Source organism: Chanodichthys erythropterus, chromosome 18, assembly GCF_024489055.1.
Source record: "Chanodichthys erythropterus isolate Z2021 chromosome 18, ASM2448905v1, whole genome shotgun sequence".
Taxonomy (NCBI): Eukaryota; Metazoa; Chordata; class Actinopteri; order Cypriniformes; family Xenocyprididae; genus Chanodichthys; species Chanodichthys erythropterus.
In genome coordinates this window covers 844431-868784 of record NC_090238.1, presented here as the reverse complement: position 1 = coordinate 868784, position 24354 = coordinate 844431, and the positions used below count along the sequence as shown (strand labels likewise).

The 24354-nt window shown below is 38.0% G+C and overlaps 1 protein-coding gene across 1 annotated transcript in view; it reads left to right on the top strand.

Annotated features, from left to right (window-relative positions):
• eipr1 (EARP complex and GARP complex interacting protein 1) overlaps positions 1-24354 on the top strand; it is a 53510-nt gene that overhangs the window by 16499 nt on the left and 12657 nt on the right. The window contains exons 5-7 of the mRNA XM_067367778.1: positions 8917-9016; positions 14612-14748; positions 20662-20829. Of these exons, the coding sequence (XP_067223879.1) occupies positions 8917-9016; positions 14612-14748; positions 20662-20829 (405 nt within the window). The remainder of the gene's footprint in view (positions 1-8916; positions 9017-14611; positions 14749-20661; positions 20830-24354) is intronic.

Genomic DNA, 24354 nt, shown 5'->3' with positions numbered 1-24354 from the left:
CTTAAAGAACTCGGCGACAAAGCCATCTGGTCCAGGAGCTTTCCCTGTAGGTAATGCTTTGATAACCTCCATTATTTCCTCCAACGTTATATCTAAGTCAAGAAATTCCTTGTGCTCACTTGATAATTGAGGAAGGTCTAGTGGCTCCAGGAAATTACTAATTTCCTCGTTAGTTGACGAGGATGTGGATTTATAAAGGTCAATGTAAAAATCTTTAAACTGCTTGTTTATATCTGTAGCAGCAGTAAAAAACTCTCCTCCAGGAGCTCTGACAGCTGCAATAATTGATGAGGACTCCTTGTGTTTAATATAATTGGCTAAAAGTTTGCCTGCCTTATCCCCTGACTCAAAGTAGGTCTGTCTTGCTCTAAATAATAGAAATTCCATCTTTTGAGACAGAATGTTATTATATCTATATTTTAGTTGCGTTAATTCCCTGAGGCCACTAGGTGTCGTATGACGTTTCATCTTTGTTTCAGCTTTTTTTATATTATTTTCCAATTCCGAAATTTCATTTTCCTTAAGCTTTTTGTAAAAGCTTGCGTATTGAATTATACGCCCTCTAATAACTGCCTTAAGTGCATCCCATGCCAGACCAGCTGAGGACACAGATGCCCAATTAGTATCTACGTAATTATTAATTTCTGTTTTTAACATTTGTTTAAATGCTGGAATTTGTAAAAGGGACTTGTTCAAACGCCATCTGAATGTTTTTTTCCTCTCAATATAAGGTTTCATCTGCAAACCCACCCAAGCATGGTCTGAAACTAAGATGTTTCCTATGTTACATGTAATTACAGATGGGATAAGTGATCTTGACAGAAGAAAAAAATCAATTCTAGAAAAAATATTATGTGCATTTGAGAAAAAAGTATAATCTCTCCCTTGTGGATTCAGGAGTCTCCAAATATCAGTAAGGCCTAAATATTTACACATCCTTTGTAGCACCATTCTAGCTTTAGGTGTAGTACAAACTTTTGAGCCACTATGATCAAGAACAGGGTCCATTAATAAATTAAAGTCTCCACCCAGAACAATCTCGTAGTGGTTCCTAGTTGCTTGCATCTTAGATTCCAAATCTATAAAAAAATTGTGATCATCAAGATTGGGTGCGTAAACATTTGCCAACAGTATATTTTGGCCCTGGATTTCAGCCCAGACCATAATAACTCTTCCTATTGTATCATTCATTTGTTTAACCAATCTAAATTGTAGATGTTTTTTAACTAAAATCATTACCCCCCTACTACTACTTGACCCTTCACTGCAGAACACAAATCCTCCGACTGCCCTGCCCAGTTTCTCAGCTTCCTGGTTAGCAAGATGTGTTTCTTGTAAAAATATAATATCAAATCTGTTCCGCCTAAGTACAGACACCACCTTCCTCCTTTTAATATGATGCCCCAACCCATTCACATTCCAAGTACAAAAAGATAATTTGTCTAAATCAGAAAGTGACATTCTTCATAAACAGTAACAAATATAGCCAAGCCCAGTTTCTCTGAAACATAACTAAGCAATAATATGACCTTAAAGCCCCAAACAACCCATAGAAAAGAAAAAGAAAAGGTGCGCTGAACCTGAACAGTGCGCTTAACCTTATCTAAAGTCCATCTCACAATGATCCAGAGGTCAGTGGCTCTTGATCAGGAGGTACTCCGTGTAGAGTCTGCTTCTACAATAACTTATCCAATGAAAGACAATAAACTCCCATCAGCGGTGGTGAGGACGAGAAAGAAAAAAAAAAAAAAAAAAAAATTATATATATATATATATATATATATATATATATATATATATATATATATATATATAATAAAAATAAAAAAATAAAAAAATAAATTTAAAAAAATAAATAGATAAATAAATAAAATCGCCGCGACATGCAAGATACATGCCTTGCAAGCCTCTGTTCAAAATGAGGGGGGGGGGGGGGGGGGGATTAAAAAAAAAATAAAAAAATAAAAATTTAAAAAAAGAGGGATAAGGAAAAGGCAGTGACAACGTTTACTCCATTTTTTCAATGAAAGCCATAGCCTGTCGCGGGCATGTGAAAGTCTTGCGGCCGTCTCTTGCTTCGATTCTCAGTTTAGCAGGATACAGAAGCGCGAAGCTCACCTTTTTCGTGTGGAGAATTTTTTTACACTCCTTAAAACGCTCTCTCTTCAGCTGAGTAGATCTGGCGAAGTCCGGGAAGACCATTATATTGTTGTTTTCCCAGCTTAGACTACCTTTATTCCTGGCTGCACGAAGCACAAAGTCCCTGTCGGCAGAACGTAGAAATCTTGCCAGAATAGGCCGGGGTTTGTCAGTCGAGTTGGGACGTTGACTGGGGGATCTGTGCGCGCGTTCTATCTCTAATTGCCGGTCCGACCGATCAATCAGAGGCGGAATAATGCCGTCCAGAAACTTCACCATATCCTGGCCTTCTTTGCCTTCCGGAATTCCGACGATACGAATATTGTTGCGTCTGCTGCGATTTTCCATATCTTCAATTTTGTCCCATAACTGATCCAGCTCGACTTTACTGGCAGGTGGATTAGCTTTTAGTTCTTTCTCGGATCCTTCCAAAAACTCCACTCGTTTTTCCACCTCGTCCAGCCTTGTGATGAGAGCGGATAATTTAGCCTCCATCGACGCGGTAGTTTTCCGTATCTCCGTAATACCATCCATGTCACCGGATATTTTTGTCAGGATCGTGTAAATATTGGCGATGTCGTGTTTCTCAGCAAGAGACTCCGAGACCGTTTCAGGCTCGGCTGGGCCTCGGCCATCTTGATCCTGAGACGCCTCGGGCGCGTGTGAACGTAAGTGTTTTTTAATGTCCCCACAGGCCGAGGATTTCGAGTTTTTTGACATTATCTTGTTCAAATATCACTTAGACGCCCAAATCACAAAAACTTTCATCGGAACAAAGTGAATGATAGGATAAATTAAGCAGATTGAAGCGGAGCTCGCAGTTACTCAGCCTCCTTTCGCATCGTGTCACGTGACTCTCCGATTGGCTAGATCTTTTGACGTATGCCTTTACGTCTCTGCAGCACTCAGCTTGGTCCAGTGGTCACAAAGAGTATCGATGAGCAAGTTGCTACAGGGTATCGCACATTCTGGAGAGGAAAGGACAGGTATTTTCAGTGTTAAATTGGAGTATGTATAGAATCATTCACATCAAGTAAGAAGTAATTAGAGGAGGAAAGGGATGCAGGCACCACAGAGAAGAAGCATGTGGGGGAGAGAGCGCAAAGGTTACAGCAAGAAAAACTAGCTGTTTCCCTGCTTAGTGTACACCTGGGGTGTGCTTTCTTCTAAGGTCAAACAATGCCAGAAGAGCTAGGAAGTCAGCTGCTTGAGGTTTGTCCAGGTGAAGTGGAGAGCTATTCTCAGGGAAAGAGAACAACAGCATATCTAGCACCTCGATGAGGATGCTAGTTGACCTGGAGGACAATAAATGACAGCAACTTAAAGTTGGGCTGGATTGACAAAAGTGGTGTTATGATATTAATAGGATACATTAAAAGGGGCCTGTTATGCTCTTTTGGTTTTACCTTTCCGTAAGTGTTGTAATCTGCAGAGTTACAAAGCACAGTCCATGCCAAAGTGAGTTAATTTCTCCAACAGAAGACTCTTACCTTGCCATTGCCCTGCCATTGTTTCTTTGACATTGCTCCATCAACATGTAACACATTTGCATAATGTTCGCCTACTGGCTACTTTGGCTCACCCTCAAACAAACAAACTTTAGTTTTAAGGCTGGGAAGAGTTTTTCGCTATGAGTAAACACCGTTTTTTTGTTTGTTTGTTTGTTTGTTTTTTGCAATGTAAGGGCAAAACATCATTACATGGACTTCCAAAAGGATAAAAGAAATTGTATTTTAATGCACTCAGCAGTACATTTTGTTGTGTTGTGTGCTGTGAGGATCGATGCACCTCAGCATGTTAATGGACATACAGTTTTTACCGTGATGTAGAGAAATTACACATTTATAACATCACATCTGAAATGTAAGAGAAGTATCAAATAACCACCACTGTGAAACGTCCTGCACAAGTCGTGCTTGAGAATGTGGTTCAAGTCAATCAGCTTGTTCCTCTTGACTGTCATGATTCGATTTGGGCTTGAACTAATATGGCAAAAGTGATGCCTTAGCATAGTTACAGTTACAGTGTTTACATCTCCTTTTTAAAGCACCGAGAGCTGAAACGTGCCGGTTATAGTAAGGGGCATTATGTTTCCGAAACACACTCTAGGTGTCTCCAAAATTGGCCATGGAGGGTCACTGTCCTGCTGAGTTTAGCTCCAGCTTTCCTCAACACACCTGCCTGGAAGTTCCTAGTATGCCTAATCAGACTTTGATTAGCTGGTTCAGGTGTGTTTATTTGAGGTTTGAGCTAAACTCTACAGGACAGTGGCCCTCCAGGACCGAGTTTGGAGACCCCTGCTCTAAGCAGTAGACTAACATTCGTGTAATCCTTTTCTTGTAGACCCCTAAACAAAATGATGAACCTGTAATTGAGCATAATAGGGGACCTTTAGTGCAGAGAAAAGAGTGAATTACAAAGTCTTTTAAATTAGAAAACCTGCCTACCCACCTTGTCCAGTAGGACAGGAGGACTGTGTGTAAAAGTCCAGGTCAATGGTCTAAATGGTTCATTAGCAGCCTGAAGGCCAGAACAGCAGTTCAGGCCACCTGTTACAAGCTGAAAGGTTGGTTGAGAGCAGTCAACCAGTCACGTTTGCTTTGAAGGCACAAGGCCTGCATGGCACCCAAGGGTATTTTGACTGTTGTTGGTGTATGTGGTTGGGTAAGCAGGTTAGCAGCTTTCACCAGAGCTATGAAGCTACGGTTGCCCTTATCATCTCTGGCAAGAAAGTTAATGTAGTACAAGGACACCAGATACCCATGCTGGGGTGGGGGAGGATGTCTGGGGTGTGTTTCAACTTTTGAAAGAGCTGGTGAACAGCAAGGACCAGAAACCAGGAACCAAATCCTTGCATCTGCACATGGCTGGCATGAGATTTGCAAGATTTGGCCAGTGACTCTTGAAAAAGGGCTGGTAGGCAAAGTCTGTGCTGATTTAGGTAAGGTTGTTTGGGATCTACACAGTTTTTCTTCAAGGCCCTCAGCACATTGGCCATGACAGGGTCTCAGTCCTGGAGGGTCACTGTCCTGCAGAGTTTAGCTCCAGCTTGCCTCAACACACCTGCCTTGAAGTTTCTAGTATGCCTAATTAGACCTTGATTAGCTGGTTCAGGTGTGTTTAATTGGGGTTGGAGTTAAACTCTGACATTATTCTTTTGGAGATGACTGGTCTTTGGGAGGATTATTTGGAAAAAGCCCATGATAGGAAAATGGAACCATGAGAAGTAAAAGTAATATCAAGCTGAAAAACCTTCAAGATGTCTTATAAAGACAGGATAGCATGTCAAACAGCATAGTGCCGTGACCCGATCAATTGTACCTTACCTGGCTGAGGGTGAACGATGTTGATCAGAGAAGCGGGCTGGGTTGGGTAGTGACAAAAATCATTTGGTTGGCTTTTGGCAGCATTGCCAGAGAAAGTCATGGATTTAGGACCAACACTTAGTGGCAGCCAGAGTAGAGACCCAAATGTAATTGATGATCCAAAGCTTGGGTGTAAGTCGATTGGTGGAATTTTATATGTATGATTTGCACTAATCTAATCATGAAATAGAAGAAGCTGGACAAGGAGCAAAATGGATCATTGGTTGTAGAAGGACTTGATTTTCCTTGCACTGTAAACCATAAAGCAGCAGAACTATGCAGTTGCTGTACTGTGGTTCACAAAGATGATCATATTGAGGTTTATTTTACGGACTTTCATATTTACACTTAATTCATTTATATAGGCTGTATGGATTCAGGGTTATGTCTGTCTCTTTTGTGTGCAATGAGAGTTTCATAATATGTTTGCTGATGTAATCGGCTGTTTAAGATGAATGACACCTCTTGCTTCCTCATATCCTTCATTCTCACAGATTGCTCTTGCTTAAAGGATTAATTCACTTTAAAATGAAAATTACCTCAAGCTTCACTCCCCCTCAAGCCATCCTAGGTGTATATGACTTTCTTCTTTCTGATGAAAACAATCTGAGTTATATTAATAAATATCCTGATGCATCCGAGCTTTATAATGGCAGTGAACGGGACTAACGAGTATGAGCTGAAGAAAGTGTCTCCATCCAAAGCAAAACGTATTCCACACGGCTTCGGGGTGGAGGTGGGGGTAATATAGGCTTTCTGAAGTGAAGTGATGCATTTGTGTAAGAAAAATATCAATATTTAACAAGTTATAAAGTAAAATATCTAGCTTCCACCAGACCGCCTTATGAAGAAAGTGTAAAATTCTCACAGTTCAAAATGCTTATGCTATGTCCTACGCCTTACAGAAAAAGTTGAATACAGAATATTTTTCGTAAGTGGAATACAGAAGGTGGTCTGGTGGAAGCTAGATATTTTACTTCATAACTTGTTAAATATGAATATTTTTCTTACACAAACGCATCGCTTCACTTCAGAAGGCCTTTATTAACCCCCCGGAGCCGTGTGGAGTATGTTTATGATGGATGGAGACACTTTCTTCAGGTCACAGTTATTGGTCCCGCTCACTGTCATTATAAAGCTTAAATGCCTCAGGATATTTATTAATATAACTCTGATTGTGTTCATCAGAAAGAAGAAAGTCAAATAAACCTAGGATGGCTTGAGGGGGAGTAAAGCTTGGGCTAATTTTCATTTTAAAGTGAACTAATTCTTTAACAACACATTACTGTACATGTTGATCAAATAGTCAAGATTCTGACCATGTGAGACTAGTGTTAAAGTGCAGGTAATGTTCATACCTTTCACAGACTTTCTCTGTTCTCTCTCTCAAATACATATGTGCCTGTTTTGAAAACATTCCAATTTAAGCTCCCCTGAAGAAAATAGATGAAATATCAATGAAAAAAAATGTACCCCCCAAAAAAGACTTGTTGTCACCTCCTGTTTTATGTTTTTATGTTTTTTTTTTTTTTTTTTCATCTCACAGAATAGAATTGCTTCATTTTGAAAGCTAGTGGACGCCTCTTAATCAATGCCCATTGAGCACTTTGTGGCCAATGGAGCATTTGTGAGAATTTGTGCACAGGACGTGCTGAGCGCACAGTGATGGCAGCGTGAGACAGGCTAATGGCTGTGTGATGGGTTATCAGAGCCACCGCTGCTAGATCAATTGAAGCCTGAGAAGAAACGAAAGCAAACTGTGTTATATAGGTCAGTCAATACTTTCAGTAATGACGGAGTAATCTCTGCGATGTTCGGAGGCCAGTCGATGCTCGCACACCTTTTATATTGTGGACTTTTGCTACACATGGGTTCCCTTGCAATACCTCACGCTCCTGCTACTTTGCCTTCTTCCCTCAGATCAAACTTGAATCATTTACCGTTTACCCAAACATCTAATATACACTTCTTCTATATACACTTTATTGTCAAAACTATTGGGACACCCCTCCAAATCACTGAATTCAGGTGTTACAATCACTTCATGGCCACAGGTGTATAAATCAAGCACTAGGCATGCAGACTGCTTCTACAAACATCTGTGAAAGAATGGGTCGCTCTCAGGAGCTCAGTGAATTCAAGCGTGGTACCGTGATAGGTTGGACCTGTGCAATAAGCCAATTCATGACATTTCCTCACTACTAAATATTTCATGGTCAGCTGTTAGTGGAATCATAACAAAGTGGAAGCAGTTGGGAACAACAGCAACTCAGCCATGAAGTGGTAGGCCACATAAAATCACAGAGCGGGGTCAGTGCATGCTGAGGCACACAGTGCGCAGAAGTCACCATCTTTCTGCAGAGTCAATAGCTACAGACCTCCAAACTTCCTGTGTCCTTCAGATTAGCTCAAGAACAGTGCGTAGAGAGCTTCATGGAATGGGTTTCCATGGCCGAGCAGCTGCATCCAAGCCTCACATCACCAAGTGCAATGCAAAGCGTCGGATGCAGTGGAGTAAAGCAGCCGTCACTGGACTCTAGAGCAGTGGAGACGTGTTCTCTGGAGTGACCAATCACGCTTCTCTGTCTGGCAATCCGATGGACGAGTCTGGGTTTGGTGGTAGCCAGGAGAACGGTACTTGTCTGACTGCATTGTGTCAAGTGTAAAGTTTGGTGGAGGGGGATTATGGTGTGGGGTTGTTTTTCAGGGGTTGGGCTTGAACCCTTATGTCCAGTGAAAGGAACTCTTAATGCTTCAGCAAACCAAGACATTTTGGACAATTTCATGCTCCCAACTTTGTGGGAACAGTTTAGGGATGGCCTCTTCCTGCTCCAACATGACTGCGCACCAGTGCACAAAGCAAGATCCATAAAGACATGGATGAGCGAGTTTGGTGCGGACGAACTTGAATGGCCTCAACCCGATTGAACACCTTTGGGATGAATTAGAGCGGAGACTGTGAGCCAGACCTTCTCGCCAACATCACTGCCTGACCTCACAAATGTGCTTCTAGAAGAAGGGTCAAATTCCCATAAACACACTCCTAAACCTTGTGGAAAGCCTTTCCAGAAGAGTTGAAGCTGTTATAGCTGTAAAGGGTGGCCAGCTCCATATTAAACCCTACGGATTAGAAATGGGATGTCATTAAAGTTCATGTGCATGTAAAGACAGGCGTCCCAAAACTTTTGGCAATGTAGTGTATGTATTACCTTAACATTTTCTGATGTCTGGATAGCTAATGATAGTAGACTGTGTAGTTTGGTTAATTGCCCTACACTTCATAGCCATATCAACATTCCTCATACATATGTAAAAAGCACCATTCCAACATTGTATTAAATACTAACTTCCATGAAATGGCTTTGAATGTGTAGTCAGCCATTGTCAGTGTCCTCTCTCATGTCTCCTGCAGTGTATTATGGGAGCCCATGGGTGATGGAAAGCGTGTGATATCTCTGGCTGAAAACCATGTGCTGCTCTGGGACCTTCAGGAGAGCTCCAGCAAGGCCACAGTAAGATTCATTATTTTCATAATTGCCGTGTTTCACAGCCCTTCTCTCAGTACTGCAGCTATGACACTGGCACCGCATATCACCATGTTCAGTTCCTTAACATTCATTTACATCTCGCATCTCTGAGTTTCTTTTTTCGAAAAATGTTCATATGTTGTTGTTTTTTTCCATAAAATGAAAGCATATCATAACCAGGGGTTGTAAAGCTCTGAAAATGACAAATAAGCAAAAATCTCACACTGTATGTGCATTTTAAGATGCCTGGAATGTAAAAAATGGATAACAGTAGCTTTAAAACCATGCCAGTCTTTATCATTTTTGTCTCTGTCAGTGAAAAAAGTAAACACAGCCATGAAAAATTGTATGTAAAATAGCATTTTGGTTTAGAATGACAAATTTTGAATTGGTAAATGATAACAGATTTTTCTTTTTTTAGTTGAACTACTTATTTAAATTATGAGCACAGACCAGCCATTGACCAGTGTTATTTTAGTGTCATTCAGATACTATTATAATTTTTATTAATATTTTGAATCAGTTTTTATTTTTATATTTTCCATTTTTTATTTTAATTTTGGTTAAAGTTTTAGTAATATTGTTGTGTTTTGACTTTTTTTTGCTTTTTTTTTTTTTTTTTTTTTTTTTTTAAATATGTCTATATATTTAAAAAAATATATATTTCATTGTAGTTGGTTTAGTACACCAATTTAAACATGACAATGAGAAATAAGTTTAAGTTTTTTATATTTTTTATTTTCGTTAAAGTTTATTTTATTTCATGTTTTTTTTTTATAGTTTTAGTTTTAGTTAACTATAAAAACCCTGCCATGGGCATACAAAGGTTGCAGAAACTTAGGGGTTTCTTGTCAAAAAGAGAAAATTAATTAAATTAAGAATGAGACTTATGAAGAATAATATTAAAAGAACTAGACCTTATTGTAAAGTAGTGCATTTGATCTATTTGCTATTTTTCCTGCTTCTAACACATCAACTTTGAGGACAAAATGTTCACTTGCTGCCTAATATATCCACCCACTAACAGGTGCCGTGATGAAGAGATGATCAGTGTTATTCACTTCACCTGTCAGTGCTCATAATGTTATACCTGAGATATATATAATATGTATGTTACCGGCAATGTGTGAAAAGCAGATATTGTATAGCCTGTCAAGGAAATATATAGAATGCGTGAAGTTTAGGCAAAGTATAAAATGTCTGTTTTTTGTGATTATGTTGCATACATTACCTAGGTATTATACAGACTGACAAGCCGGCTGGCCCTTTGGCATTGTAAAGAATGCCTAGGAAATGTGTGAAATATAAAGCATTTCATACTTTGCCTACAAACTTCAGGCATTCTATATATTCCCTAGGCATTCAATGCCGGATTTCACACATTATTGGTAACATATATAATATATAATATATTTTAATAGGCTAAATGACTGTCCTAACCACAGCCTATAAACACGCTTGTCAAAGCCACACATTTCACCATGTTCTAGTGCAGGTCTAAGGAGAAGTACATTTTCACATTCATTCTTAATCTTATGCCTAATGTGCTGAAAATGTCTCCAGTTGAGTTGTTTACATCCCTAGATATTACCATTTCTATTGTAATACGGTTGCCAAATATTAAACGTTTAGCTGATTACATCTTACATCTCACTTTTTGACTGTTAAATATTGAAGCATTTTGCGGTTTAATATTAGCAGACACCAGTCCCTATCATGATTTGATTAACTGTACAGCCCTTCTTTTGATTTATTCATCCAAATTTTGCCAAATTCCAAAACATTCTTCGTTATACAGTAAATTCCATTTTTGACTGGATTCCACGATTCCGTTCTCGTTTTTGCATCTGTCAAGTCATAAGCCCTAAAAGCCTGATAGTCTAAACTTTAGGAGATTCACTGAGTAAGAAACAGCTTTCCACCTATTGTTCATTAATAATCAGCTGCAGTCGTTACTAATTAACGCTCTCTCGGACTGCAGTGTCACAGGCCTTTGCGAACATAACCTTGACTCGACATTTGACGCGGCATCACGTGTGAAAACGCTCTCGCTCCCGACGGAGGCTGGTCGTTGACATCACACTGAGCCGCTCCATGAGGTCCCTCTAATGTCAGCTTTGCATGCAAAGCGAGGGGAGGTTATCGAGTGGCAAGGCCTGCTGAGTGCAGCGCGCCCATTAAAAACGAGAGAGAGGGAAACGAGGAGGAGGCTGAAAGAGAGAGAGAGAGAGAGGATGTTCGGAAAGCTCTCGGCACAGCTAGATTCCAGCGGTGTCGTGAAGAATGCTAATCTGCCTCATGCAAATCTTCCCTCATGCCGCCCCCATACTCACAACACACACACACACACACACACACACTCGCTCATCCCTCTGTTCTTCAGAATAGCTCAGGTTGATGTGTTTATCACCACGCTGCGTCTGCTAGTGTTTTTATTCGGATATCGCTGAATCCCACAAAGCGAGAAGCAGACACCAGGCTCACGTCTATGTGTATCTGGGGCGTTTCCTCTAAAGGAAGAAGCATTCTCAAACAAATAACAGATCATTTTCATGCTACTAAGAGCAACAATGTGGAGTTGAAGGTTTAGTCACTGGCTTAATTTACTGATGCATAAACATATCGAACGATTTTGAGACAGAAAATCTGTCTGAACATGAATAATTACACACCAGAAATCACTGATCACAGATCAGGCATTAGAATAAACATGGTTACTTATGGTGTCGCTGTCAGATCCATATTGTCTGTTTGCAAAGCCTGTCGCCCTTGCCTTGTGGTGGCTTGGAATTCCAATGGGAACCGGATATACGTGTTCAGAAGTAGGTCGGATGTCCACATATCGGAAGTTGCTCAGAACGGATGCAAAAAAATCAGATCTCGTGCAGAATTTTGTGTTTACACGTGCAACAAATTCCAATCTGTGTCAGATGTGAGTAAAAAAAAATCCGATTTCTTGTGCCAGTGTAAACGCAGCTATTGTTTTCTTCTCATTTCAGAAGTCCGACTGTCTGCTGACACGTTCACCTGATAAACCCAATATCATTTATGGGAAAACAAGCACATTGATGCTGTTATTCTAACTATTTACGTCACTTAACATTTGCACACTTAAGCTCCAGAGCCCTTCTATTGCCACCATGGGTGATCACTTAATATTAAATAGAAAACACAATTATTTTTCTTACACTATTGGCAGATATGTTTTCTTGTGTTATGCATGAACACTTCATTTTGATACGTTTTTCAGAAAATAAGACTTACAGTAATATCATGTCATTTTGCATCTCAAGTAAATGTATCTTGATTTAAAGAATGTTTTGATAATTGTTTTGGAAAACAAGGCAAAAATACTGAGTTAGAAAATCATTTTTTGCTGTGATCTTAGCATGATGCTCAATAATAAGATAAGATAGCCCTAAATAAATACAGTATAGTACACATTTGATAAAATATTCCTGTTTATTTTGATTGAGCTGTTGTTATAGGTGCTTTTGGGTATTTAATTAAAAATATTAATATATTTATATTTAGGGTTTGAATGTGAATTTTTTTACTGAGCTTGTTTGAATGCATTCAGGGTTTCTTCCTAGCAGAGGACACATGTGATGCTGCCTTAGAATTGAACTAAAAGTAGCGTAATTATAATAGAAATAATGACGCTCCCTACCATTTGGCTTTCACGTTGAGTGTGTGTTTAAAATGGTAGAAGTGGATCGATGTGTTATTGTTCAGTAGCTCAGGCTGCTGCTTGTGCTGGAATATTGAATCTGTTTTCTCTGTGGTCAATGAGCGACAAACCCTGAAAAATTAGCAGGAGAGGTTCAGAGAGAGGGGAAATCTGCTTCTCCTACAGCGTTCACAACTGAGCACAAATAACAGAGCCATCCCTCAGTGCTCTGTGATTATTTATTAGTTAAAGGACCAGTTTTTGATTCATTTAGCAGTAGTTTTGTCAGTATTTTAATATTGATGTTTCAAATACTTGCGTAGAGTATATAGGAGTTCATCGTACTATAAGAATATCCTGTAAGTTTCAGAACTGAAATCTTCCTTGTTAGTCCAATAAAAGCTTTTATTGACTCCAGACCCAGAGATCGACTGATCCTGGAATGTGTCTATAGATGGTGAAACTCCGCCTCCACAGGAGAAATCAACGCCCACTTCATCATCACAGCGTTAGCCCCGCCCACTGGTGTGTTAGTGAGATGAGGAGGAGAGAAGAGCGATACAGGACTAAAATAACATCACCTTTCAAAGGATCCTAATGCAGGAATATGGTTATTTATTTTCATCAATGTGAATGTCTCAGTTGAGCTTTATTTATTTGTGTTCGGTTCATTTCACTGTGGATTCTTTGGTAAATCAATCGCATTTCGGCACAAACAGACTTTTACGATATGAACTCGACAGTAATGCAACAACATGTCAGTAACTGTGTTCATTCTAATGCCTGATCTGATATTAATGATTCATGTACAGTCACATGATCTTTGTGTGTGTGTCAGTAAATCAAACCAGTGGCTAAACGCTCAACTTCACCTTAGGTGCGTCCCAATTCGCGTACTTGTGCACTATTCTATGACGTTTTTAAGTATAAATAGTGCAGTAGTGCGTTCACGCAGAAAATTCCAAAAAGAAAATGTGTACTTTAAATACCCGGGTGATGCACTAAATTAATGGAAAAAAACTAAGTGTGGAATGTTGGACACTTCATGCAATCGACTGTCGCAGCTTTAATTACGTAGTGGAGGGGAAGGGAGGATCGGACTCCGTTGTTAAATGACAAAATAACCTTATACAATTCACACACCACATGGATGAGTGCATAGTGCACAAGTACATAGTGTATAAGTGCGTCATTTCAACTCTTGTTTCTCTTAGTAGGAGAAAATAAAATAAAATAAAATAAAATAAATAAAAATAAATAGTTATTTAAACAGTGATTAAATTAAATAAAGAAAGCGATCAAAGAACGCTCCCTTTACAATCACTGGAGCTGTCAATCAAACAGAGTGAGTATTTGTATATGCATATATTTTTTTTTGCAGTAAACTTCAAATATATTATTAACAGCTTTAATAAAAAGAGTTTTATATTTTTCCACCATTTTTAATTTGTCATTCACAATGCTTTGTGGGATTGTAGTTCTTTCCCTCTTTAAAGCCACTAAGTTCTTGCTCCTTTGTCTTTTTGTCTGATTTTCATATACTTTTTTGCTTCAAATCAAAGACTTTTTTTAATGCCAATGGGGAAAATGGAAAAAATACTTCCAGAACCAGTGGCACTGAAACGAGCTGTTGCACTCAGTTATATTAACACAGTAAATAAATCCAATCAGAAGCAAATAAGGACATCAAGTTTACATTCCCTGATACAGTCAAACACCTCCATCCAAGACACCAGTGGACTGTCATGTGTCGCAGATGTTTCCATTCTCTCTGGAGGTTGTGGAGACATTCTGATTGAGGTCTTTCCAGGCTGAGAGCACACTTTGCATTGAACTCCCAGTATAAACGGTGCACTGGTGAATATGCAGCCGTCGATTGAGATGTATGTGGATCGATTCTCCTCCCACAGATCTCGAGCAGCGCCACCCTGGAGGGCAAAGGGCAGCTGAAGTTCACCACAGGCAAGTGGAGCCCACATCACAACAGCACCCAGCTGGCCACAGCCAACGACACGGCCATCCGAGGCTGGGACCTGCGGAGCATGAGGTAAGACGAGAGAAGAAGCATTTTATTATCTCAAATGTTTACTGTACAAACTTGGGCTTGGGTTGTTTCAAACTGCTTCAAAATTCAGAGATGCTGCAAGAGAGAGGGGAAGTTATTCTGATTATAGATTACGAGACACATATTTATAATAAATACTGCAATATCCCATTAAAAAACTGTCAATTTTGACTTCATGGTGACTAAACCACACAAGAGACATAACATGCAAACTTCAGATCTCTTTATAGCTTCTCTTTTTGTTATTTTGCTTCTGTTTGTTTAAAACATTCTGTAGTGGTACCATACATTACTACCATATTTGAAAGAAAGTAATACATTTATTGAGTTAGGATGCTTAAAATGGATCAAAAGTGACAATAAAGACATTTATAATGTTTAAAAAGATTTCAAATAAATGCTGTTCTTTTGAACACATGCCTTGGTGAGCATAAGCGACTTCTTTCAAAAACATTGAAAAATCTTAATTACTCAGTTTTCTGACCAGTAGTGTAAGTACAGAAGGGATTCATCTCTGAAGGCATCTTCCTCTTCTGCAGCTTCACTCCTCATCCTCTGTCTTTCTGTCTGCGTTTCACTCTGCATGTGTTTTTTGTACCTCTGTTCTGTGCATCTCAGTCTTCATTTCTCTCTCTGCTGCTTCTCTCTCTCATCTCATTTCATCTCAGCTCATCAGGTCTGACTGTTACCCAGGGATCAATAGCGCTGTGATTATTATTCCTCCAGCACAGCTCGCATGAACATTCATTTCACTCGGCACACAGCTACTATAGCTTCCCGGATCAGGAGAATCTGAACTGCACAACCGTTAAGGAACCTTTAACAAACTAAGTGACATTTCTTCAAGATGTGATGTTTCTCTACACTAATAATGCATTGTCAAACATGTTCAGCCTGATGTTCAAAGCATTCAGTGAACCACATTATTTATAAATGATTCAGCTGCAACCTCTTTAGATGAACGCAGATAAGTACCAACACTTACAATAGAAATGTTATTACCATAATGTTATTTTTTTGACATTTATCATGATTATAACCAAGTATGGTGCGCCTTAAGATATGAATTACCTCACTACTGTTCATATTTATTTGAGAGAAGTCTCTTCTATTCACCAAGGCTGCATTTATTTGATCAAAAATACAGTGAAAACTGTAAAATATTATTACAGTTTAAATCAGATGTTTTCTATGTGAATATATAGTAAAGTGTAATTTATTCCTGATCATTTTCAGCATCATTACTCCAGTCTTCAGTGTCACATGATCCTTCAGAAATCATTCTGATATGATGATTTGCTGCTCAAGAAACATTTATGAAATGTACTTACAGTACAGAAGAACACAGTTTCGATCACATTGTGGGTGTATAATGTAATTAATGTTTTAAATATTTGATTTATTTTTAAATTAAGGAATTGATCATTGATTCCATCATGACTTTTCCAGACCATGTACACATAAACATGCTGATGACAAAAAAAAAAGTTACTTATTTCTCTAGCCTAACTTGATGAATGTCATAACATGAGAAATCTGTCATATTTGCAGTTTATATTAAACAACGGATTACGCCTACAGAGTTGGAATAACTTTAATGTGATCCTCTGGTAGAAAGAGCAGTCAGATTGAGATTGAGTGTCAGGAGTCGTCATTTACAGCTCAGTGAGGAAGGTGTTAAAGGGAAACTGCTTCATCCAAAGTTTCAGCATAAATGCTTTTTTTTTTTTCCAGAATAATGTAAAATTTGCCTGAAGGTACATTCATTTACTTTGCTCTTGACAGTGAAGAACATTGTCTTCCATCTGTTTCTATTCCAGGTGAATTTTTAAAGGGTCATAAAAAATATACCTGCACTGCACATGATGAAAGCCAATGCTGGCGTCTGATATTTTTCATTTTAGGTATAAATCTGTTGAAAATCTATGGAATTTACTAATTTCATTCACCCGGGGCCTTTAGATTACACATGCTAAACTGACTGTGATTACTGGCCAATCAGAAACGGTTTGACTCATTTAAATTACAGCTTGCATATGCAAAATCCTGATTTGATCTGTTTATCTGCACAGAAAAACAGACATTGTAATTTGTTCTGTTTGTTGGATTGCATGTACTATATATAATGTTATACATATTACGTCAATATAGTTAATGGATGCATTTTTTGGTTTATTTTATATATTAAAAAATGTATATGTAAAATAAAACATTAAAATAAAATTAAACATGCAATACAACGAACAAATCAAAATTGATTTGTTCTGTGCTGTTATAGCTAAAAATATATTTTGCAAAGTAATTAATGAATAAACATTTTTTAAATTAAATTATTAAATTAAAATAAGCATAATTTATTTTTATATAATAATTATTATTATTTTGTATCATTATTTGTCACTTCCCGTCAGGCTTTTATTTATTTATTTTTGACAGCCCTGATCTAGATCCCACAAGTATCATGTCTATACTGCAGAAGAAAAAAAAAAAAAAGGCAATAATTTAAACTCCAGCTATCACCTTATTTTAACGTAAGAGTGGATGTGGACGTTTGTAAATTGAATGTGTTTGGCTTCCGGCCTCATCCTCTTCCTCCTATTTTTAGCTGTACAAAACAGCTCTTTATGCTGCTTGATATTGCAAACTGCTGTTTCTTACCGTATTATTTTAATGTATTGTCACACATTGTTTTGTAGCGCAAACAGTTTTACCGTTTACTGCACTATTCCTCTCATTATATCTAATGAATCGGAAGACTCGCACATTCACAGAAAACAGTTTACTCTTGTGCATTGAAAAATAAGGTTATCAGCTGTTTGGATGACGTCTTCAGCATACATCCACGTACTGTCTCCTGACCTTTTAACTCTCCTGCTGTCCATCTAATAACACACAGCCTTTAGAAAGTGCCATTTCCTGCAGAGCTGCTTCAAATCCGCATGTCTTCCTTCTAGACTGAGGCAGACATCAGGCCTGCAGCCTGTCTTAATCGTGATGTTGCCATGGAAACTAAGGTCCAGCTTCCCGAGCGTTGGTGAAACGCAGCCCGATCCGCTCAGCCACGTCCGTTTATCAGCCGTGCAGTGCGGAACAGGACGTTGGGAAGGGGATGCAGATCGACCCGTGCCGTGTCCGCAGGCATACGGATCAACGCCAACTAATCTCTGTCCGATTGTGTGGCGCGCGCTCACCCAGGCTCTGCCTGATCGGATCCCAATTTCACATTTACAAGCATGAAGGACTCAGGAGCGGCGCCGCTAACCTCATTTCCTGCTCCATTTCCTTGGCGGGGTCGGAGCTGGCTGTGGCTCCGGACGCATTCTCTGCTCCTTAACCGGGATAAAGTTCACAACCCTTCCGTCTGCTGGAGGTCTCCTCTGTTACGCCTGCTCGGTTTGAGAAGGACAAGCAGCAGATCTGAATATCAGCATAAAGTCTGGTGCATCTGAGATCTGTAAATCTGCCGTCTGATCGTTTTAGCCGATGTTTAAGGGACATTTAGGGGCTTGTGTGGATTGCATCGATGTATCGGCCAATAATCGGTATTGGTCGATAAAAGCTATTATTTTCACTAATGGCCATCAGCTGATGATCAGGGCCGACTCTATCCTGTCAATCAAAAGGAGGCGGAAAAGTGTCAGACTGCAACTAATACTGTGTGTGAAGAAAACCCCTTATGTTGAATTTAGTGCAAGTTAACGTGACAATAACACTTTAACAATTAAAATATGGCTGCGTTAATGCAAGCTCTGTTTGACCCCAGGAATCACCCTAGTTCAAGACGGGTTGACAAGTCCGCAGTCCAAACATTACTTGAAGTGTCTCCCATCTAATAATCACAAAGAGCTTTATTACTTCTGATAAGAAACAACATCTCAGCTTTCAAATTCTGTCCATTTTATCACGTAATCAAACGCTAAATGGCGTTTTGACGCTCTTCAAAGTGTCGTGACAGATCGCTGTAGCGCGGAGCGAGAGTCTGATTAGCACAAAATAAACATGAATGAACATCAGAAGGTATGTTGAAAGATACAGAACAACTTACCGAAATGAATCATGTTTCATGTAATCGATCAATCAGTTTCAACCATGGAAAGATAAAACAGCTTGAGAACAATATGTCACTTAACCTCAGGAAGTGTTCACAGTTCATTAGATAGCTATAAAATCACTAGAGCTCATTTATTTAATTAGTCCATGAACACAAGTGCTTATGAAAACTACCTTATTTGCAACTGAGTTGTACACAAACATTTAATTTTTATTTGAGTGTGATTATTAGCCTATACCTAAAAATAAGCAGTTGAATGTAATAGTTTGGGCTCTGTTGTTATTTTTACCTCTAATATATATGGTAATGTAACAAATAAGAGGGTTCCCTGCATAGTTTACAGCGTTAATTTGGAGAGATTTTTTTTTTTACATAAGAAAATCAAACTATGGGTATCAGCAGATATCATTCTGGATAATCGGCTTTCATATCAGCGGAAACATATAATATTGGTGCATCTTTAATTATCAACACATTTTGTGTGATTCTGATTCATTTCTTTGATGATTAAGTCAGGCTTATCCAAACGAAAATTAGTTTTTATTTGATTCAAATGAAAACACTGACATCTTTCTGTAAATGTCAACTCAATAACACAAATTGTATCTAAACACAATATTCTGATGAATATTTCTCCGGCCCTGATCAAGACTAGAGTTATTAGTGAGTCTCTCATTTGTAGTCCAATTTAAGTCTATGAAAGCTTTTCTGCCATGGAATAAAAACAAAAAAGGTAACTGCAACTTTTTATCTCATAATTTTAACTTCAAACAAATTGTGATTTTATATTTTGGAATTGCAAGTTATAAATTCTGAATTCTGAGTTTACGTTTCGCAATTCTGTTTTATATTTTAAACACCTGACCACATGTACATGCAGAATTATGAGGGGATAAAAGGTCAGAAATGTGAAATATAAACTTACAACAGAGAAAAAAACCTCAGAATTGTTAGATAAAGAATTACCTTCTGATATTTTTATTCCGTGGCGGAAACAAGCTTCCGTACAAATCAGTTTAATTGTCAGCTGTCAAGTCAAATTTTAAACAAAACTTCTATAGGATTCAATTTACAAATGATTTGATGGAGAACACTGAGTAGGTGTAGAATAGCAACATATTTCTTTCATAAGATAAGGAAATATATATTTTTAAAGTCTGACCACTGATGATTTTTTAAAAATCTATTGAAAGAAATAATTATCAGATTAATCAATCGATCAAGTTAACAGTTGTTAGTTGCAGCCCTAGATGGAATATTAATATCATCTGCTATTGATTTAATATTCCCTCTCCATAAAATATTGTTCTCCAGCGGCTGCGTTAGACTCGACATGAATGGAGACTTAATTGAAGCTCAATACACACTCTCATGTCATATATTTCACTTCCTGTTTTAATGAGATTTTTAATTAGCAAGTTAATTGTCTAATGAGTGTGTGGCAAGATAGCCGGCTAATGGGAGTAGAAAAATCCAGACGTGATTGTGTAGTAATACGTCTGGACTGTGTTGAGTCCATACAGATGAGCCTGAGGTCATCTACAGCACAGCCATCCACACACACACACACACACACACACAACAGCTTTACAAGCAAATCCAGCCTAGGAAGTCGTCACCTTGCGAAAGGACGCGAGCAGCCTGTGCTTTATGGCTTGTCACACTTTTATACGACGCGTGATGGAGGTTTGACCTTCAGACCCAGACGCTCAGGCTGCTTTTGATTCATGGGAAGCGCTCCATCCTTATCTCTCTCTTTCCCTCTCTGTCTGTTGTTCTGCTTCTCTTCTCTCCATCACTCACATTGGTCTGAGGGTGTGATGTGATGTTTTTGTCGTACACAGTCAGATCTACTGCATTGAGAATGCTCACGGGCAGCTGGTGCGTGACTTGGACTTCAACCCCAACAAGCAGTATTACCTGGCCAGCTGTGGAGACGACTGTAAAGTCAAGTTCTGGGACGTGCGTCACATCAGCGAGCCCGTCAAGAGCCTGGAGGAGCACTCGCACTGGTTAGACACACAAACACACTCAAACATGTCTGAACTTGTACACTTACACTACCAGTCTAATGTGTGAAATAATTATGATTAATTAAGATTTTCTGCTCATCAAGGCTTCATTTATTTGATCAAAAATACAGTAAAAACTGTAAATATTATTCCAGTGTAAATCAGCTGTTTTCTCTGTGAATATACAGTAAAGTGTAATTTATTCCTGTGATCAAAGCTGAATTTTCAGCATCATTACTCCAGTCTTCAGTGTCACATGATCCTTCAGAAATCATTCTGATATGATGATTTGCTGCTCAAGAAACATTTATGATTATTATCAGTGTTGAAAACAGTTAATGAAACGTTTTTTTTTTTTTTTTTGAAAACCATGATACATTTTTTCAGGATTCTTGATGAATATTCATTTCGAACAAACAACATTTATTTGAAATAGAAATCTTTTGATCGATTTAATGCGTTTTTGAATGAATAAATGTGTCAATTTCTTTTTTCTTTAAATAATAATAATACTATGGAGTCAAATTAATGCCTTAAAGTTTTGCAGTTTTGCGTTTCAGTCAAGCGTGCGCTCACGATACCGGTTTTCCTTTGCACTGCACTTTTCTGTGCGGATCTCTTTATGGCACTGGTTTGACGTGGGGGTGGAGTCAAGAAACGGGGGCACGCCTCCGCGAAACACGTCATCGGCAGGAGACGCAGATCGCAACAGAACAGATCAAGCATAGATACGGAGCGCATTTATTATAATCTGAAAACCACGCCCACCGTGGAAAAACAATCCAACCGTCTCCAGGCTGCCTTCTTGTCTTTTCTGACTCCTTACAAAAAACAATGCCTAAAAGCTGCTGTGTGACAAGGTGTACAGCTAACAAGCTAAAAAACCCAGAAATAAGTTTTTATAAGCTGTCAACCCCAAAAACGAATGTTTAAGGACACAAAAGTGGATACAGGCAGTGCAACAGGTCATATTACTATAAGAAATGCATTGGAGGGGGTCGTAATCGGCGACAACATATGCTAAACAAACCAACAAAAACAAACCATTCATTATTTTTAACCATGTCAAAGAATTATTTCACCTTTCGCCGATTACGTTCCCCTTCAATGCATTTCACGGAGGCGTGCCCCCGTTTCTTGACTCCACCCCCACGTCAAACCAGTGCCATAAAGAGATCCGCACAGAAAAGTGCAGCGCAAAAGAAAACCGGCATCGTGAGCGCACGCTTGACTGAAACGCAGAATAAAATGAGCGTTGCAAATGATTTAGTAGGTTTGAGCATGAAAAATATGTGGCAAAGATAAAATAGGATTACAGCTGTCATTGATTTTTGTAATTGATTATATTTTTATTTTTGCACTACTTTATTTTATTTTGCAATTTATTATTTTTGTTTGCAAAACATATTTTTTTCCGCTCAATACTTTATTTTTGCTTTGCAATTCTTTATTTTTGTTTGCAAAACATTTTTTTATTGCTCAATTCTTTTTTGTGTTTTGCAAAACTTTATTTTTGTGCAAAACTTTAAGGCATTAATTTGACTCCATATAATACTACTTACCTCAATGTTTTGAATGGTAGTGTATCACAGTTTCCATAAAAATATTATAAATATATAAATATTAAGCATATATATAATAGATAGATATATAGGTAGGTAGGTAGGTAGGTAGGTAGGTAGGTAGATAGATAGATAGATAGATAGATAGATAGATAGATAGATAGATAGATAGATAGATAGATAGATAGATAGATAGATAGATAGATAGATAGATAGATAGATAGATAGATAGATAGATAGATAGATAGATAGATAGATAGATAGATAGATAGATAGATAGATAGATAGATAGATAGATAGATAGATAGATGGATAGATTTTTTTGGTCAAATAAATGCAGCCTTGGTGAATAGAAAAAAAAAAGAGAAAAAAATCTTACCAACCTCAAACTTTTGAATAGTAGTGTATTTATTTGATAAAAATAAATAAATAAATTATATATATATATATATATATATATATATATATATATATATATATATATATATATATATATATATATATATATATATATATATATATATACTGGTCATATAATTAGAATATCATCAAAAAGTTGATTTATTTCACTAATTCCATTTAAAAAGTGAAACTTGTATATCATATTCATTCATTACACACAGACAGATATATTTCAAATGTTTATTTCTTTTAATTTTGATGATTATAACTGACAACTAAGGAAAATCCCAAATTCAGTATCTCAGAAAATTAGAATATTACTTAAGACCAATACAAAGAAAGGATTTTTAGAAATCTTGGCCAACTGAAAAGTATGAACATGAAAAGTATGAGCATGTACAGCACTCAATACTTAGTTGGGGCTCCTTTTGCCTGAATTACTGCAGCAATGCGGCGTGGCATGGAGTCGATCAGTCTGTGGCACTGCTCAGGTGTTATGAGAGCCCAGGTTGCTCTGATAGTGGCCTTCAGCTCTTCTGCATTGTTGGGTCTGGCATATCACATCTTCCTCTTCACAATACCCCATAGGGTTTTCTATGGGGTTAAGGTCAGGCGAGTTTGCTGGCCAATTAAGAACAGGGATACCGTGGTCCTTAAACCAGGTACTGGTAGCTTTGGCACTGTGTGCAGGTCCTGTTGGAAAATGAAATTTGCATCTCCATAAAGTTGGTCAGCAGCAGGAAGCATGAAGTGCTCTAAAACTTCCTGGTATACGGCTGCGTTGACCTTGGACCTCCGAAAACACAGTGGATCAACACCAGCAGATGACATGGCACCCCAAACCATCACTGACTGTGGAAACTTTACACTGGACCTCAAGCAACATGGATCGTGTGCCTCTCCTCTCTTCCTCCAGACTCTGGGACCCTGATTTCCAAAGGAAATGCAAAATTTACTTTCATCAGAGAACATAACTTTGGACCACTCAGCAGCAGTCCAGTCCTTTTTGTCCTTAGCCGCTTCTGACGCCGTCTGTTGTTCAAGAGTGGCTTGACACAAGGAATGCGACAGCTGAAACCCATGTCTTGCATACGTCTGTGCGTAGTGGTTCTTGAAGCACTGACTCCAGCTGCAGTCCACTCTTTGTGAATCTCCCCCACATTTTTGTATGGGTTTTGTTTCACAATCCTCTCCACAATATTCTTATTTTCTGAGATACTGAATTTGGGATTTTCCTTAGTTGTCAGTTATAATCATTAACATTAAAAGAAATAAACATTTGAAATATATCAGTCTGTGTGTAATGAATGAATATAATATACAAGTTTCACTTTTTGAATGGAATTAGTGAAATAAATCAACTTTTTGATGATATTCTAATTATATGACCAGCACCTGTGTGTGTGTGTGTGTATATATATATATATATATATATATATATATATATATATATATATATATATATATATATATATATATATATATATATATATATATATATATATATATATATATATATATATATATATATATATATATATATATATATATATATATATAT